The sequence below is a fragment of the Megalops cyprinoides genome, chromosome 14 (genome assembly GCF_013368585.1).
Source record: "Megalops cyprinoides isolate fMegCyp1 chromosome 14, fMegCyp1.pri, whole genome shotgun sequence".
Classification (NCBI taxonomy): domain Eukaryota; kingdom Metazoa; phylum Chordata; class Actinopteri; order Elopiformes; family Megalopidae; genus Megalops; species Megalops cyprinoides.
In genome coordinates, this window is record NC_050596.1 from 24,992,967 (window position 1) to 25,011,380 (window position 18,414).

General features: G+C 44.1%; 3 protein-coding genes across 5 annotated transcripts; 2 read left to right on the top strand and 1 right to left on the bottom strand.

The window, feature by feature from the left end:
• Positions 1 to 765: 765 nt before the first annotated feature.
• On the bottom strand, positions 766 to 7,662 carry dnajb11 (DnaJ heat shock protein family (Hsp40) member B11). Its single transcript, XM_036545422.1, has 10 exons — positions 7,512 to 7,662; positions 6,668 to 6,824; positions 5,568 to 5,665; positions 4,957 to 5,089; positions 4,657 to 4,799; positions 4,455 to 4,537; positions 3,267 to 3,324; positions 2,568 to 2,679; positions 1,977 to 2,136; positions 766 to 1,763 (listed from the first exon to the last, which is right to left on the bottom strand). Exons 1-10 carry the CDS (start codon positions 7,583 to 7,585, stop codon positions 1,699 to 1,701), a joined length of 1,083 nt encoding a protein of 360 aa, XP_036401315.1. The 5' UTR covers positions 7,586 to 7,662; the 3' UTR covers positions 766 to 1,698.
• Positions 7,663 to 8,087: 425 nt separating this feature from the next.
• On the top strand, positions 8,088 to 13,354 carry tbccd1 (TBCC domain containing 1). Of its 2 annotated transcripts, XM_036545461.1 has the most exons (7): positions 8,088 to 8,293; positions 9,470 to 9,801; positions 10,088 to 10,249; positions 10,625 to 10,991; positions 11,361 to 11,547; positions 11,974 to 12,480; positions 13,111 to 13,354. In XM_036545461.1, exons 2-7 carry the CDS (start codon positions 9,472 to 9,474, stop codon positions 13,337 to 13,339), a joined length of 1,782 nt encoding a protein of 593 aa, XP_036401354.1. In that variant the 5' UTR covers positions 8,088 to 8,293; positions 9,470 to 9,471; the 3' UTR covers positions 13,340 to 13,354. The 2 variants fall into 2 exon arrangements, with proteins under 2 accessions (XP_036401354.1, XP_036401355.1); XM_036545462.1 differs by lacking the exon at positions 8,088 to 8,293 and having other exon boundaries at positions 9,398 to 9,801.
• A 2,098-nt stretch (positions 13,355 to 15,452) lies between these two features.
• Positions 15,453 to 17,924, top strand: crygs2 (crystallin, gamma S2). 2 transcript variants are annotated; one of them, XM_036545463.1, is made up of 3 exons: positions 15,453 to 15,461; positions 16,355 to 16,597; positions 17,646 to 17,924. In XM_036545463.1, exons 1-3 carry the CDS (start codon positions 15,453 to 15,455, stop codon positions 17,916 to 17,918), a joined length of 525 nt encoding a protein of 174 aa, XP_036401356.1. In that variant the 3' UTR covers positions 17,919 to 17,924. The 2 variants fall into 2 exon arrangements, with proteins under 2 accessions (XP_036401356.1, XP_036401357.1); XM_036545464.1 differs by having other exon boundaries at positions 16,355 to 16,588.
• The last annotated feature ends 490 nt before the right edge of the window (positions 17,925 to 18,414 follow it).

Here is an 18,414-nt window from a genome sequence, read left to right on the forward strand (position 1 = left end):
TTCGTTAGCCTGTCTACCTGATGTGAAACTTGGCCACATCTACCATCAGTTCTGAAAGTGATATGTAGCAATTTCACTACATCATTAAGTGTTGGAATGCTTAAAGGATTTCATTGTGCGTCTTTGAGGTAGTCAAGTGTTACCGAGTGTCACTTAGAAATTTACAGATTACTGGGTTCAAAAATTGTGCAACTTGTATAGTACAGGTAACAGCCACAAACCATTACCAAATGGCATGCTGGCTCATCTATTTTCAAGTGCCCATTGCATCAATGCCAATAAAAAGATGATAAATACATATCAGTCATCATTTGTCAAAAGGTCATAGTAAATGACCAGACCTCAGACAATCTATTCAGGTAATAGACAAGCATTTCACCAAGTTGGGATACTGATTATGTACTGTAATTTGAAAGGAGTAAGGAATTTCCTATGTCTGTAAAACAAAATATACAATAAGCATTGCTTTGACCTCTATTCAATCTGTTCACTGTGTGCCATTTAAGTAATTGAAACACTTTTGTTTCTTACAAATTTTCATTAATTTAAGTATCTGCAAAAGAAAAGTTTCTAAACTAAACAGAACCAAATAAATAATTTTGCTACTTAAAGACAAAGGCATCAGTTTAAAAAAGAATCTACCAAAAGAAAGCTATTGAAATATTATAATAAATTTTTATTGAAGTTTTGAATTGAAAATTCAATTTTTTTTTTCTTCCACGAGGACATTCTAGAAAATGGTCTTCCATTCACAATAGTCCCTTGCTGTCAGGTGCAGTCCAGAGAAGAGGTGCACAGGCTGCCAGGTGAGGAGAGAGGTCAGAACAGGAGGTGGATCGGGAGGTTTGTCCAAAATCAAAATCCCACCAGGAGAGGGATGAGTTTCGGAGATGAAGGCAGCCAGCGACTGATCCAAGGAACCAAAATCGGCAGAAAATCAGAGACCGCAAAGTACACCATGGAGCACACAATGAGTACAGCTGAACTCAGTCACAGGAACAACACAAAAAAGCATAAAGACTGAAATGGACTTCTGGGTATTCAATTTGACAGGAATTTGCACAACCGTGGAAATATAGATGGGAAAGGAGAAAAAGAACACAACCCAGGTTCAACATTTTTTTTCAAGGAGTAAAAATCCTGAAAATAAAATAATTCATAAAACTATTAAAAAGGGGAAGAATGTCCAGAACTTCCAGAACTCCCAGTCCAGCAGAATTCCAGAAGCAAGTGTTGCCTGAGGCCACGCATTCCAAGCCTCAATACTACTTCTCTGGTGGAGTACAATTTGTCAGCTGTGATTGCCAGTCCAGCTGAGAGAGGGCACAGCTTCAAGGAAATTCAAGGTTCCATAGGAAGAGTGTGTGTCTGTAGTGTGATTGACATCTTGAGAGTCCTGCCTAGTCAAACAAACTGGAAAGCACATATTGAAGAAATGGAAAAAAGAATGCCCATTTGGGGCATAACAAATTTAAAAAATAAATGTGCATTGCCTTCCACCATTGGCCTCTGAGAAATGTACATATATAAGGGGGGGGGGGGGGGGAAAAAAAAAACAATAAAAAAGAAAAAATACAAACAATAAGACAACCCGTCCTGAGTACAACCTGTAAATCTGTAATAAATACACCCCAAATCTTGTTCCTGTGTATTCATGTGTGAGTGCGAATGGAAACAGTCCTGACTTCTGCTGGGATGTCAGTACCCCTGCAGTCCATTGTACACCTTCTGTGCTGATGCCTGCTTCAGCAGCTGCCTCACTCCTGAAACAAGACAACACAGTATCAGTCACACCTGTGTCTTCCTTGCCCCTTCTGTCTCTGCGCCTCTCTCTCTTCCTCTCTCTGTCACCACCCCCGATTTTACTCTCAGCCTCTCTCTTTCTCACATCTTTCTCACTTTCTTGCAAGCAATCTCTTTCTCACATGCACTCTCTCCCTGTTCTCTGACTCTCTCCCTTTCTGCAGCTTCCTCACCTTCTTTTTGCTGTTCGTCAAGCTGCTCCCGAGGGAACTCCACATCGAAGGTGACGATAAGTGAGCCGCGGATGTTGTTGTTGTCAAAGTTGGGCAGTCCCTCTCCCTTCTTCCAAACCTTGGCCCCGGGCTTTGTGATCCGGTCTCTCACAATGTGAACCTGACATGGGAGGTACAGTAAATCACATAGTATTTGTGACTTTAGGATTTTGAATCAAAGACACGTTGTCATGAGGAGTGGGTGGTTTTTATCAGTTCGCATCAATACATCATTAACAGCACATAATGTTCCTATCAGTAGGAAGTGAACGTTCACGAATTATGTTACTACAGCTGGTAAACTGTGTGACTACCCTACCTTGCCCAGGATGCGCATTTGGACAGTGCCGTATGCAAGAGTATGCACAACAGACTGGTGTTTATGACAGGTTTTACATGAGGGGTGTGTGTGCATGTTTGTGTATCTCTGTATCCTTCTTTATAAATGCATGCTAACAGCTGCAATGACACAGTGATGTATGTAACCATACCAGTTTGCCTTCTGTAACAGATGTGTGTTCAAAGCTGTGTATGGATTGGTGATGCACATACCTTGTGTCCATCAAGGTGTTTAATGTCCATCTCAAAGCCCACCAGTGCCTCCACCAGGGAGATGGTGACATTGGTATACAGGTCATCTCCCCTGCGCTCAAACACAGGGTGTCTGACAGGACACACACACACACACACAAACATGTTAAAAACCACTCAACAACAAAATGCCCTGAACACTAATCATCAATAAACAATCAACCACACATATGCTCTTTTCAAACAAGACAGCAAGACAGTATCTTATTGAGAAGTGGTACAGAACATATGATGAGGATACATGGTATACCATAGAATTCTCAAACAATGGAAGACAGAGATATATAAAGCTTACATGAAAACAAAAGTACAAGAGCAGGTAAAGAGAATCCGCATTCAAGTATGGCTTTACCCCGTTTTTTATTTATACTAAATATTATTGACATTAATTTATTTAGTTATGCTAAATAAAATGAAAAGGTCATAAAAATGTGAGATTAAGATTAAATTCTACATTAAGATCAACACAACTCTGAAAATTAAATCGAATGAAAGTGCATGGTCAGATGTACTGCGTAAACAACAGGTAGATTCATCTTTGTCAGCCTAACTGCTTCCAATAGGTTTATTTCTCAGAGAACATGCCTAGATGCCCTTGAGGCAAATATGGGTAGAGAGACCCTGCTGTTGCATCAAACTGAGAACTCAGGCATGTCTTACTTCATGACTTTGATGCGGAAGCGCAAATCTCCTGGTTCTCCATCAATATGCGGCTCTCCTGTTAGCAGGGGGGAACACAGATACTGTTACTAAACAGGGAAGATGCGCTATCAGGATACTGGAGTAATTTGTCTGTATTTTTTGCAGGATGAACAGTAATACAATTCCAGTATTACAGATAGAAAGACCTGTGATGAACAGCCTGTGGCAGCATTCAGTATTCCATATAAATGCGTGTGCATGTGCATTCAGTGAGGAAATTAACTACCAGATGTTAGCTCCGGCCCCATTTGTCTATCTGTTTATCTGGTGAATTGGGTAGACAACAGCAGCTGCTAATGTCCTATTAAGGTCATTAAGTCCTTGTCCCATGTTCCATGAAGACAGATGCCCCATGGAAACAAAAAGAAACTTCAAATGTCTTTATTGAGTTCTAGCCAGCTAGTCCGATGGGAAAGTGATCTTCCATAGACCTACTGCAGGTGTTAGTGTAGTACAGTACAAAATACAGTTCTTTATTGTCTTCAGAGCAAAATATATAAAAAGTAATCCTCATTTCTTAGATATAACCTATTTCCTGTATGTGTTCCAAACAAGTGACTTGTGAAGTTTCTGGATTTCCTGAGTCAATTACAACCCATCTCAATGCATTTTCCAGTCATTTACTTCAATGGCTGTAGTCTCTACTGATGCAGCTTCAGCTTCATCTTTAGTGAAATATTATCTGCCAGCAGGAATCAGTTCAATACATGTGGATCTGAACTGTTGGTGTCTTTTCAATTTTTTTTCATCTATTTGATGATCTTGTACTGCCTGAGGACTTGCTGGTGTGGAGAGTTAAAACAAAAATGGTATAAAACATATGTGCTGTATGCAGTTAACTCCATTTATTCTGCTTTGGGACTGCTGTGTTGTAATGTGTGTGAATTACATTATCATCATTCAGCAGATGCTCATATCCAGAGCGACTTAGGTTACAACTGTTACATGTCATCCACTTATATAGTGGATGACATGTCCACTGGGTTATGTACCTTGCCCAAGGGTACAACAGCAGTCCCTCACCAGGGAATCGAAGCGGCAACCTTAGTGTTACAAGCCCTGCTCCTCAGCACTATGCTACACCGCCCAAAAACACAGCTGGCAGATCACCATACCATACTGTTTTACATGGTATATGAAGCTTACCTTCTCCAATAAAGGGATACTCCATCTCGTCTCGTACCCCCTGTTCAATCTCAACCTCAAGAGTCTTCTCCTCATTCACCAGTCTGTGGGGAGTTAAACAGACACGCAGCTGTCATTGGCATTTGATTTTTGCTGGAGGGACCTTATCTAGGGGCAGTGTACAGTGTGAAGTTCCCTTTTCCCTCAATGAACAGACACTCACTTGACATTAGGGCACTCATCACAGACTACTTCCTGGGTCATCTGGAAGCGCCCAGGGCCCAGCTGTGTTGTCCTCATTTCCTGCCTGCAGTTGCACTTCCGCTTCCCAGGGGCCTCTTTGGCTATTGGCTTGTTGCGGACAACCTGACAACAAAAAAGTGGTGAGAATGAGGGGACTGACAATTCAGGAGAAACTGAGGAAAAAAAGAAGATGGAAGTGGCGGTGTTGCTAGTATTTTCAAGCTCACACGGTACAATCAGGAATGCCATGATCCCTGCTAAACCCGCAGATGGAACTTACTTCCACAAAATTCCCAGAGTACACCTCTTCAAGTGTGACTTCCAAGTCTAGCACAATGTCATTGCCCCGGGGGATGTTGCGGTCCTGCTGCCGTTGGTTTCCACCAAACATGAATCCAAAGTCACCAAAGAAACTGATGCAGAGTGATCAGATAAAAGTCGTATGCAAGTCAAATGAAGAACAATTTTGTGTATCAACCAAACTGTTGTACAGCATGTATCCAATAAATTAAACGTGATAAAATATGGGGCAAACTGCTGAATGTATGTGTTCAAAAGGTTGTCTGTGTCCACTGTTATATTGAAGAAAAAATGTAAAACCGCCTACTTTTCTGTGTAATGTCACTTGTGCCTGATATTACTGTGCCTGATATTACTGACTACTAACTACTAACTTCAAATCTGTACCAAAAACTACCTGATTATACAATGTGTAAGTACAACAGACATTTCCTGGGTTGAGCAATGTAACGAAACAATTGTACAAGCAACGAGTATAGCTCAACACTGATGAAATTTATGGATAATATTTTGAACAAAGGCACTATCTCTGCACAACTGAAGAGACATTTAAACATTTTCCATGTTTCCATCTTTCATGTTAGTACTGACCTGGAGAAGATGTCACCATGAGAGCTGTGGTGACCCTCCTTCAGCCCCTCCTCTCCGTACGCATCGTATTGCTTCCTTTTCTCTTCGTCGGATAGTACCTTGTGTCAACACATGCGGTAGAATTTTATAAATATGTTCATATGATAAAAAGCAATACTGCAAATCCCCATGCGTCATTCAATTTTTATTAATAATGCAGTGATAGCTGGATTTTAAAGTACAGCGTCACCACACATAATAACGCTATTCCTAAATCCACCTCGGGTTTTTCGATGGCCGAACCAGGGGTTCAACTTTGACCTCACAAAAAAAACCCCGACCAATCAATAGCGTCCACACGGTCTTCCCGACCAATCAAAACGCTGTGTCGTTTCCAACAACAACCATGGCAGTTTTCAATGAAGTCGAAATTCTGTCTCGTTCCCTCGAGCGTTTCAAAAGCAGTATATTAAAACCATTTCAAATTTTAATAAAGACTGTGTATTATTAAACAAATTTTGACGTAAGACAGCTTGATACTGCACAATGACTGCCAAACAAAGGAAAGCTGGATATGCAAAGACGGCAAGGTAATTAGGTGACTGCATAAAAACGGGAATCAAGTTTAACGTTTAGTTACTAGCTAGTTGGTTACTGCCAGGTGTCGTTCCACGAAGTAATCCGATTCTATTCTTCAACCTTTTTGAACTAAACCTACTCAGGCCTAACTTTAGATATTGGATGTCGCGTGTATTGTCCCCTCAAACTAGTTCTGCCACTCCCTCGTGATAAATACAGCTTCTTAGCCATTGAAAATGAAAAACGGTCACTATACCGTACCTATACATTTACAACGTATTTAAGGTCAGTGGCCGTTTTATTAATTTCCGTTACTGAGTGATTGAAAGCAGTGAGTAACCGTGGCTTAGATGGCAGAGAACAAGCTGTTCCTTCATTAACACCTCTCTGATCACATAATCAAGTGCAGCCTCTTTCCCTGTGGGAAGTCTTAAGTACTGTATAGTGTAACAATTATCTGTATCTAATCATATCAGCCCAGGTGAAAGTCAAAAGTCAACTAAACAGATATTCTGTACATTTTAATTCTGAAAACATCCTACCTCATATGCTGCCCCCAGGTCCGCAAACTTGTCTTGAGCATTTGGGTCATCTGGGTTCCTGTCTGGGTGAAGCTGCAGGGCCAGCTTTCTGTACGCTTTTTTGATGTCCTTTACGGATGCTGACTTGCTCACACCCAGGATCTTATAGAAATCACGCCTAGAAGCAAAGAGTTATAATATATCCTGATAATGGAATTGGGAGGGATCGAATAACTGATAAAACAGCAGTGGCATTATTGTAATGACTCATTAGTGATTGGCTTAATAGTTGAATGGGACAAGCAGAGATTATCAAATAGATCTGTATATACAGTATTTGTGGAGACCATAATTATAATAACTGCATTACTAGCTGGATGTAATTCACTAAGGAAGTGGGTTAGATTGTGTGTTAAATATAAATAAATTCTATTGTACAAAAATGAATACTGTTATCACAAAATTTATCCATGTTAAACATACAAAGACATTATATCGAGTAATTAAGACAGAAGAGACAACGGAAGACAGCCAATTTGCTAGCAATCTCTTGGCGTGACTGGATAGCTAGCTAGCTAGAGCAGCTACCAAGCTAACTGAGTAGCTAGCCTGATGCAATAGGAAAATATCGGTCGTGTGCTTATTATTTAAAATTTCCACTGCGCTGATCATTGATAACCTCTGATGTTAAATAACTTGTATGGAAATGATTATGTGGCTGATGTTTGTCCCCCTCATGGCTTACTCACATAAAGAAGGGGTCCAGCGTTGTAGACCAATCACAATGCAACATGTGTACCAGCTGGCGACACGGTTTGAACGCTGCATAGGAGGCTTGCCCAAGAAGTGCTATGCGAGTACTCACCCTGCAAACACTGCCGCGGCCAAATACAGGATCAGACAGCAAACACTGCACAGGTTCATCCCTCGGACAGCCATAGATCCCAGTGTTTCTCCTGAATGCCCAACTGGACTCGCCGGCTTTCTGTGTCAGGTCGGCCTGCCTGTCACTAGCCTTTTCCTCTTCTCACACGACAGCCTTCCGCCCGGAAGAACCGCCTCCTTTAAGACCCACCCACTGAAAAATTTAAAGGCACAGCACGAAATGCTGTGCTGTACCTTAGGCTTGTGTGCCTCTGCATACATTTTAGCGTTTATTGTGGAGATTATGAAATTGCACCCTCGTTTCAATTTCACGCATAGAATATCTCAATCTCATATAGCTTGTAACGAAAACATATTTCGAGTGTTCTTGTCAATAAGTAGCTAAATACGAGGCAGTCAGTACATAGTGCCGAAATGTGAGCGGGGCGGAGGTGGTTCAAGGGGGCTGTACTCGCCAAACGAGTGTAGCCGAAAACAGACTAGTGACTGTCACTGAAACGCCGAAAAGCGCGTTCTTGTCAGAAGCGCGCAATCGAAAAAACGGGAGCGAGCAAAGGGCGGCAAATAGTCAGAAAAGGGGAGGTGCACAGCTCAACAAACTCCAGACGTAGATAGTTATCTTAACGAAAAGAGACCTCATGTACGTAGAAGACTTCTCGTTAATCAATGGGAGGTTAGTTAGGTGACCAAGGGGTGCAGATTCTTCGTACTTTCGAGACGGGACCAGGAGTTGTACGGAGCAAGAGGGCCCGCTTGGAGAAGGTAAAGCGGATGTTAAAATGCTCGATGTAGCCAGGCTATAGAAGCTAGCTAGCTTGCTAGTCTGATCTACATTGCAGTCATCGATATTCACTGGCTGGGGGCACAGTCGTTGTCATGGAAACACATGAAGGCGTCCTCAGTCTGGGTCTGACCTGATGCCCCCACCAGGACCAGACAAGATTGAAATTGACATGCTCTGTCGATTTAAAACGACTGTGCTCTGGCAACTACCAGGACAGTGTTTTTGAACGGAAAATCCGACATTGTTGGCTGCCGTAGCTAACCAGCTAGTTTTGTTAGATGTTAGATGCCTGTTGGACCTGAGAAACCAAGGTAACGTTAGCTGACTCACTCAACTCTTGCTGGCTGTCACTGTCGATAACTAGTGAATTGTAAAGGCTAATGTGTGTAATTAAAACTTTGCCAAGCCAGCTAGCTAAATCTGTGCATGTTGTGACTAGAAACTAAAGACTGAACAGTGATGGTTGCTTAGGTAACTTAGCTAACTTGTTTGCTAGCTGTTGTCGTATAACTAAAGATATTTATAACGTGGAGCAGTATTTGTCTGTTTAGCTATAAATCTGTAGATCTAACTTAGATGAACTAACTAGTCAACTAACCCTAAGCCAGAGTGCCGTCACTAAGCTAGCTAACATTGGTTGCTAGCTAGTAACTTTTTGGACAGGTGAGTATGAGAGAGGGATGGTTAATTAGAGGAATATCCCTAAAATGCCCTACTTGTCACTTAAGTAACGTTAGCTAGGAGTCTTGCAAACTTGATGCGAGGTTCAAAGTAGTTAGCTAACTGCACAGTATTTATTAACTTCCTGCTGCATGACTATTATAGCGCAGAGGACGCGCTGTAGTTATTGTAATAATTATTGTACACGCGACAGTTATTGCTAATAAATCAATCGGCAGTGAAACTCGGTTCCTCCAGTGTACCTTTATGTAGTTAATTTACTCGTGCAGAAGTAAAATTTAAGTTAAGGAGGATTGTAGGAGATTAGGTAAAGATACACAATCACAATCTATGGCAAGCTGTTTCCCACAAGAGATTTTAGTTACAAAGACATTTTTTTCTCTTTTGCATCTGAATGACATGTTCAGCCATTGCACACGCACCCTCCCGCCTCCGACGCACTTCACGCCGTCCCGTCTCCCTCTCTCTCGCAGCTATGGATCAGGGCAAGGCGAGCGTGTGGGCGCGGCTGGAGCCCTTTCTCCTGGGGGCGCTACAGGCGGCGCCCCCGGCCAAGCTCAGCATGCACTACCTGCGCAAGATGGCGGCCTACGTGCACACCCGGGAGGGCTGCTACCCGCGCCTGGGCTGGCCCATGTGGCGGCACATCGCCTGCGGCAAGCTGCAGCTGCCTGAGGACCTGGCCTGGCTGTACTTCGAGACCTTTGACCTGCTGATGCCCCACGCTCCTGAAGACAGGCTCGGGTGGGCTGAAGCCCTGTCACAGTGTCACTCCACCAAGGAGTTGGACAGAGTGCGCAGCAAGGTGAGTACACACAAGGAAGGGAAAGGTGAGATGGAGGTTAAATAAGTGTTTAGTATTGAGATTTATGTTATTTTAAAAAGGACTACCATTAATCCTATAGACCTGATGTTTCACTCTCATGTTTTTCTCTGTATTTGATGTTAAATCATCTCCCCCTGTAGTGATGTAATATAGGGCAGACAGCCTTACTATAAGATCATGTACAAATGTGTCCTTTCTTGTAAGCTGTTAGTAAGGGCCATTGTGTAAGTGTAAGGCATTTCCTGTCTTTCTCACGTTCTGCCAGTTGTCTGTGGACACGCTGCAGTTCCTGCTCTTCCTGTACATGCAGCAGCTGAACCGCGTGTCCCTGCGCACGTCTCTGATTGGTGAAGAGTGGCCCAGTCCTCGCGCTCGCTCCCCATCCCCTTCCTCTGACCGTGAAGCCAAGACTAGCTCCCAGAATAAGGTACTGGCTAACCGTGTATAATCAAGCTCTTCCCGTATAGCGGATATATACCACAAACCAGTGCTGTGTTTGCACCCATTGCAGTCCTCCAGTATCTTACTGTATTGGCACAGTCTCTCATCAAATGATGAGGGACGCCGCAGAACGACCTGCAAGAAGAAAGTCTTATGTTTCATTAGGATATGCTATTAATATGTGGTAAAAAAAATTGTCATGAAACAGGAAGCCAGCCCAAAAGTCAAACACCTTATTTTTTAAATTCAAGATCTTGCAACTGATCTTGCAAGTCCTCAAACTTTAAAAGTCTTTTGTCTGTGTAATTTTAATAAGCTAAGTGATGTGTTTGTATGTGCTGTCCCAACCACTTGTCTGCAGAACTGGGATGACCAGGCTCACCTGACCTTCGTTCAGACCCACCTGTCGGACTTGCTGGAGCTGCTTGTGGAGCCGGGGCAGCTGAGCCAGTTGGGGCAGGTGGTGCGGGACAGTCAGGTTTCCATGGAAGCGGTGCAGGGGCTCAGCTTCTTGCTGGAGGGGTCGGTGAGCCGGGGACGGACCGTCCACCCGCTGCACAGGCTACTGAGCCGCGCCCCGCTCCAGGCCCAGGCCGGCTACTCCAAGATCAGCCGCTCCTTCTCCCTGCAGCAGCTGCAGACCTGGCTGCGTCAGGCGCTGGACCTCAACCCCTTCGGTGTCTCCGCCTGTCTGCGCTCGGGCAAGAAGCTGGCCTGGGCCCAGCAAGGTACCCGTAAAACCCCTGACATTGCCCGGTCTGGAGATCAGAAGGGATGATGTTAGAGTGGAATGAGGAATGAAATGAGTGAAATTGGAATGGAAATGGAATGAAACCCACACATCTCATGTTTCAAACTGCCATTTTCATCATAGCCAAGTATGGAAAGGTTCATCCAGCATATGGTTTCATCTGTTTTTTTTAAACATATTTGCTAGTTTTTGTCTCATTTTAGTGGGGGGTGAGGTAGGATCCTGTCAACTCTACCTGAAGAGTGGATGGGGTGTGACAAAAAACAGATGCATTATGTTGTGGAGTTTTTACAGTGACACTCAATTCTGCAGTAAGTGGCTCTGTCCTGCCATATCTGGTTTGCAGTTGAAGGCTCCATAAAGAGGGCGAAGATTGCTCGCAACACCCACATGGCACCGCCAGGCAGCAAAGTGATGCTGGTGTCGCAGGTGTTCCGGCAGACGCTGGCGAAGGACTCGGACAAACTCGCTGGAGCCAACGTCAAACTGCACCGATGCAGCGAGGCTTTTATTTACCTCCTCTGCCCCCTCAGGTGAGACTGCGTGCTTAGGATGTGGCCTCATCGTTGTCAGGCTAAAAAATGCACACCTGGGCTGTGGGATTACATGTACATTACATTACATTATTGTCGTTTAGCAGACGCTCTTATTCAGAGGAGCTTGCATACAGTAGGTTACAATTGTATCTACTTATCCATTTATATCTGGATATTTACTGAGGCAACTGTCAGTTAAATACCTTGCCCAAGGGTACTGCAGCAGTGCTGCAGCAGGGAATTGAACCAGTAACCTTTCAGTTGGTAGACATGCTTTTTGGTTATGAGTCCTCTACACCACACTGCTGTCCCTTGTATTTGACTTGTAGGTTACAAGACATGTACAGCACTCCCTCATTGTAACAGAGTCCTGTATAACTCATCACAACAGTGAAGTGACCGCAGAGGCCCCCTGTGTTGCAGGTCTGTGAGCTTGGACAAGTGCCGGAACAGCACAGTGGTGCTGGGCCCGGTGGAGACCAGCGTGTACGTGCAGAGTTGCGAGAACGTGCGGGTGGTGTGCGTGGCCGGCCGCCTGGCCGTGGGCGCCTCCTCCCACTGCACCCTCCACGTCCTCACCCCGACCCGGCCTCTGCTGCTGCCCGGCAACGTGGCCCTGACGCTGGGGCCCTTCCACACACATTACCCCTCCCTGGAGGACCACATGGCCAGCGTTGGCCTGGCCGTGGTCCCCAACGTCTGGGATCAGCCCTTGGTGATAGGCGCCGAGGGGACCCCCGCTGCGGACAGCCCCCCCTACCGTCTTTTACCGCCTGCAGAGTTCTGCTCCTTGGTGATACCTTTCCACACGGAGGGGGACACCTGCGAGGTACCTGGAGGACTGCCTCCCCTCTACAAGGAGGCCCTAGATGCTCGGGAGAGCAGGGTGCAGGACTGGCAGAAGATGGTCAAGGATGCGCGTCTTACGAAGTGAGTGACCTGTCAGCTTTCTGTATCCCTTTACACAGACACACCTTGACATATGCCTGAACAGTAGAAACAAGGCTTCAGTTGCATTGCAGTACATTCTTTAAATACCTTTAAGTATGCTCTTTTAGATGTCCTGCAGGTTTGGTTGCTTTTTTAACATGCACAGCATTCTCCAGTAAGAGTTTTCAGCTTTCTGCATTTTGCCAAATGACTGAAATCTCCTGTACTGGAGACAGCTCTTATGTAGCTCTTTTAGCTCTAATAGCTCTGAAGCCATCACATTGTACTAATTGCTGTAAAGAAAACCCCGTACGCATGACAGACACTTCAGCTGTTATCCAAAGGGAATAATTTGCATTCCCACAACATTGACATAAACATTTATATTTACATTTACATTTATTTATTTAGCAGACGCTTTTATCCAAAGCGACTTAGAAAAGTGATATGATGTGTTATATGATGTGTGCGTTTCTACGGGCCCATTGGGATGGCAGATATGCGTGCTGCTACGTTTCAGGTTTGCAAGGTTTACTTCACTCCTATACAACATCAAATGTACACATGGGTAGAAGCGCGAGCCTCAGTGTGTTATCCATTAATCCTTGATCTGTACGTGTGATCTCTTAGGGAACAGCGACGTCAGTTCCAGGCACTGGTAGAGCAGAAGTTCCACGAGTGGCTGCTGGAGTCAGGGAACAGGCAGCAGCTGGACAGTCTCATTCCCCCTGCTGTCACAGTCAGCGCCGAGGACACGTCAGGCAGCTGGGTGGACGCCTACAGCCCAAAGCGCAGATCCAGTGAAGCAAACCGTGAAGGACCCAGAGAGCCAGCGGGGCAAGCGCCCACAGCGTGCTAACGAGGTGGTCGCACAGCCTACACCGGACTGAGGGTGTCAGTAGATTGTGCCCCTAAGCACTGACCCAGGACCAGTTTTAGCTTTTTTGCTTAAAATTGGGGTTGGGATGAAGATTAGGTTAAATGATCTTAGATCAGTACTTGGGGCTAGTCTCTGTAGCCTGTTCTTTGTTTACAGACTGTAACCTCCGTCTGTGCTGCAAAATGGACGTGGTACCGACTGTGCTAAGTTTGAGTGACAGTTTAATCATAGAATAGCTTGATATGCATTCCCCATGGGCTCTTCTCCAACCTATTCATTGTTGGTACAGAAGTTAGTGCACATAGCTGATAGTCAGGGTTCCTGTTGCCAATCACTCAGGTCGTTTACTTTGTTGGTGCCTCTGCCATAAATGAAATGTAGCAGTCAGATTGTAAATATAAAGGGAATTGTCTGATATAGGAGTGTTTAATTCATGTATACACATTTGAGGAATGACACATGTATATGATGATGTTAGACAAGTGACAAGTCTGTAAAATAAAAGAGAAGTTGCCTCATACTGGCTGGGACCATGGCCCAAAAAACAGCAAGTTAATGTAGTCTGTAATTTAGTTTGTATTTCCAAACCAGCAGCAACAGTAGCAAAAGGTGACACCAAACTGTATAACAGTGGCAAACCAGGTTTGCATCATACTTGCACATTTAAGAACATAACAGAAGAAATCCAGACTTCCCCTCACATAAATTAAGGGAAGCTTCAGTGTCAAATGCCTTGTACAGTGGACTCAGGTCTGCAGACACTGTGCCTCACACGTAAGCAGGTGCACTCATTTAACAGTAAAACCCACATGAAAGGATGTGAGGATTTCTAATTTAAAATGGTCAGTGTTGCTGAAAAAGATTGAGATAATACATGCCTTTTTCCTCCTGCCTAGTTCTGAAATTGCCTTAAGGTATAATTGCACTAAAGCCCCCATAACGATCCAAACTGCATTTTTTTTTACAATACTTCTTCCAGTTGCTTTTGTAGAGAAAAAATAAAGCCCTTATTTTTTTGCCTTCTCTGATTTCTTGTTTCCTACGTAGCTGTTCTTGTGTAGAATCGGCATTAAGCTCAGTGACATCAAAGTGAGTGTTAATGCTTTATTTACATGGAAGAGTCCCAGATCACAGGGAGCTTTGGTAGTTGTAAAATATTGAGGGGTGTCAGAATCATCAGTGGCAAAATGTAATAAAAAAACTTTGGAAATGACTCTGCAGCCTTACCTTGATAGATGTTTTAGGCTTTATGTCCACCATGTCTAAATACAGTTTTGGGCTGCATTTCAAGTTTCAATTGTTTCAATATGTAAATGTAATTCTTTTGCTCATTCAGGAGAGGTGACATGACATAGTCATGCATCCAGTGCTTAGGATTAAAAATAGAGGATACTGCACTTGACCCATACACAAACACACTGTGACCCCTTCCCCTTAATGGGTGATTTTTTTGGCTAAACAAACCATTAGGAGTGGATGGGCATGATTGGCTAGCAGATGTTGTTGGTCGATTGACATTCTTTTCTCTGCCTGTCCATTGGCTGGCATGTCGAATCTGGAGCCTCTTTAAATATTTTTGACGGATCTCTGCTTTCACACCTCCAATTTTGCTTATTTTTTTCTTTTGGTATAATATATAAAAGAGCTGAGCCATGGGATCGTTTTTGCCCATTCAATAAAATGGAACACAATCCAACGCATCTGGGCTCCTGAATTTGGCAGGGATCTTGGCATGGGGGGGCCGGGGGGGTCGGCGGGCAACGTGGTGTGTGTGTTGTGGTTTAGGTGGGGGGCGGGGGGGGTGGTGTTGGTTGTGGGGGGTGCATGTTTCAGCAAGGGCAGCAGAGAGTAGTCAATGGGTGCTCTCACCGTGTCGCCTTTATACCGTAATCCCACATCGCTTTTCTGGAAAACCTGAATAGCGGTAGAATCACTGACTCAATTTTTGGATCTCATTTTCATGACAAAGCGATTGCCCAGTTTTTATCACTCGGCAGTATATAAAAGGGCCTGGCAGGCTGGTCCAGCCTTAGCACCACCTCACACAGACTTCAGGGAGACGACCCCAGCGGGCTTAAGACAATTTTCAAAAATGGGCAAGGTGAGTACAGGTTGACCATGCTTCTACATGGCACCCAAGTCTAGCTCCTTCAGAGATGTTAGCCATGCCCCACATGAATGTCACATGCTCAGCAGATACAAGTGGATGTACCACAGGTGTACACGTGGGACTTCAATTTGATCTTGAAGGACATTTACCATTCATGGCTTGAACAGCATTCTCAATTCAATAACACAAGGCCTGAAAGTTCTTCGGCCTTCTTTGGGATATGTCGTACTTAATGTATTTTTTTTTCCTTATTTTCAAGTGTTTTTCATTTATATTCAGCATAAATCTCTCTGGACTTGAGGGAGCTTTCACTCTTAATTATATATTTGAATGTGGATAGAACAGTACAGAAAAAAGTTCTGGCCATGGAGTGATCCATCTTTGCCGACTTCTGACAACTGATATCTTCATATTGTGCAACTAAATAGGACCTCAGCATCATTTTACAGCAGTCGCTAGACAGCAATGCTCAGTTGTGTAAATAGGTCACCATACTGGTAAATACAGTCAGCACAATTCTCACTGGTAACTCCTGTAACATAGATAGAATGAATACTTGAAAGAAAATTATATGTAAATGTGACGCATGCATTTTAGTTAGCTTCACTGGGTAGTAGCCTTAACTTTGTGAATCCTGCACAGCAAGTATGGATAGTGGAATCCTGAGTCTTTTCAGTCAGTAGAGTTCTTGAATCCATGTTATCTACGATTACATAGTGGTGCGGTGACATGAAGTCAAACTTTTGACATTCATTACCAAATAACACAGATGAATTCTCTGCTGTGTACAGTTCAGCGTAGTTCAATGCATGGGACACCAGGCGTCCACTATGAGTTCACTTCCTTGGAGCAATGCGATGTGCTCTCACCCGCTCGTCTCCTAGATTGTCTTCTACGAGGACAAGAACTTCCAGGGCCGGCGGTACGAATGCGACAGCGACTGCTCTGACTTCCACAGCTACCTGAACCGCTGCAACTCCATCCGCGTGGAGAGTGGCGCCTGGGTGGTGTACGAGCGGCCAAATTACATGGGCTACCAGTATGTGCTGACTAGGGGAGAGTACCCGGAGTACATCCGCTGGATGGGCCTCAATGACCGTCTTTGCTCCTGCAAGATGGTCCATTTCGTAAGTTTGCCTCGATAGCATTATCCATAGCCATGCCACATTGAGCATTAGTCACATCTCAACCAATGTGCCAATCCTGGAGTCTTCATTCATTTTCAGACTATTAACAGACATTTATAGTACACAATATGGGCTATAGGGTAATCACAGCTTTCAGGGGTTACTATGTCAGACAAACCATGTTAAAAAATGTGAACCTCTGAAGAGTGATTCATCAGTCATATTAGATGTTGTATAGATGTGTGTGTTGAGTGCAATTTCATGCAATAGATAAAGCATGCACACAAAGACTAATAACGGCATAAGAAATACATGACCTGTCATGTTACATTGCTTGCGGATCAATAAACATTCACAAATCAATGTTTACAAAGATGGACTAAAAACTACAGCCAATTGACTGTGGTGTGTTGATTGTGGTAAAATGGATTTTAAGGTCAAACGTGGCAATGACAAACTGTTATGCAAGACATGTACACAAATGACTCAATCAGAAACATACAAACACCACATACAAACTCCTAAACATCAGTAAACCAGGCCACTTGGTAAGCAATGAAAAATTCATCCTTATACTTACACTGTCTCCTGTATAGAAAATAATTATAACTTTATTCAGGGATCAACTCAGTACATGGCTCTAGAACTACAGGTTTGTTGGGTCCATTACACATTACTTCCATAATAGCAATCCCTGATGCTCACAATGAGAGGTTATCAAGGTATTCCTCATATGTCAATGTCCTTGAGGAAACCTGGATGTTGGCAGCCAGGAACCCCTCTATCCACGAAGGATAGACCCATTCCCTTGGCATAAATCCCACTTCCACCATACAGTAAGGATGACAGAAGGATGTACACAAAACAAGCTGTTAGTCCTGCCAGCCTGATACTGAATGTAGAGAGAACTATGAATAATTTATCTCACCTCCTTTGATGTCCACATCCTCTTTTCTTTCACCCCACCAACCTCCCTACCCAAACATCATACCCCTACTTACATCTTGGCAACAACTCCAAAACCCCCTGCCCCCCATCCCCCCTGCAGGCTAGTGGGACCCAGTACAAGATCCAGCTGTACGACAAGGGTGACTTTGGCGGCCAGGTCTTCGAATCAACAGAGGACTGCCCCTCGATCTCGGATCATTTCCGCCTGAGGGAGGTCCACTCCTGCAAAGTCCTGGAGGGGGCATGGGTCTTCTACGAGCACCCCAACTACCGCGGCCGCCAATACCTGCTGGAGAAGGGAGAGTACCGCAAACCTGTAGACTGGGGGGCGGTCTGTCCAACGGTACAGTCCTTCCGTCGCATCACCGAGTGATCCAGACCCTTCTACTCCTCTCTTCTTAATTCTTGACGTCAACATCAGTCCCCTGATTTTTCACAAATTATGAGCGCCCTGGTGGTGCTTCAACTGGGGTCCAAACTGAAATAAAACCTGACCGTCAAGCAGTCGACAGAGGTTGCGTCCTCATTTTGTGCAAGTGAGCTTTGGTTTGGGTCTTGTGGGATTGCCCTGAAGGACCATGCATGTGTATTGTATGACAGTGTTTGTGTTAGTCTCAATTAAGGCATTATACATTTTGCTAATGACTTTGTATGTAACTGGTTGTTATCTGAATTCATATATCTCATTTGGACAGAGAGTCCAAAGTCCACCCCAGGGAGTCCTGCCCAGGCCTCAGATTTTGCTCATGCACATGGTTAACCTGAGAAGTTCTTTCAGTATGTCTGTGTGTGTGTGTGTGTGTGTGTGTGCTCACAATTTGTAAGATAAAAGAGGGCAAATATGGTACATACATCCATATTTGCCACAA

Bases quoted from the DNA above. Each gene is read 5' to 3' on its own strand.
- dnajb11 (XM_036545422.1), bottom strand. From the start codon at position 7,585: ATGGCTGTCCGAGGGATGAACCTGTGCAGTGTTTGCTGTCTGATCCTG. The intron at 5,666-6,667 runs GTAGGATGTTTT...TGTTGACACAAG, and splicing joins ACCTGGGGGCAGCATATGAG to GTACTATCCGACGAAGAGAA. The intron at 5,090-5,567 runs GTCAGTACTAAC...ACTCTGCATCAG, and splicing joins CATGGTGACATCTTCTCCAG to TTTCTTTGGTGACTTTGGAT.
- crygs2 (XM_036545463.1), top strand. The intron at 16,598-17,645 runs GTAAGTTTGCCT...TCCCCCCTGCAG, and splicing joins CCTGCAAGATGGTCCATTTC to GCTAGTGGGACCCAGTACAA.
- tbccd1 (XM_036545461.1), top strand. From the start codon at position 9,472: ATGGATCAGGGCAAGGCGAGCGTGTGGGCGCGGCTGGAGCCCTTTCTC. The intron at 10,250-10,624 runs GTACTGGCTAAC...ACTTGTCTGCAG, and splicing joins AGACTAGCTCCCAGAATAAG to AACTGGGATGACCAGGCTCA. The intron at 10,992-11,360 runs GTACCCGTAAAA...TCTGGTTTGCAG, and splicing joins GCTGGCCTGGGCCCAGCAAG to TTGAAGGCTCCATAAAGAGG.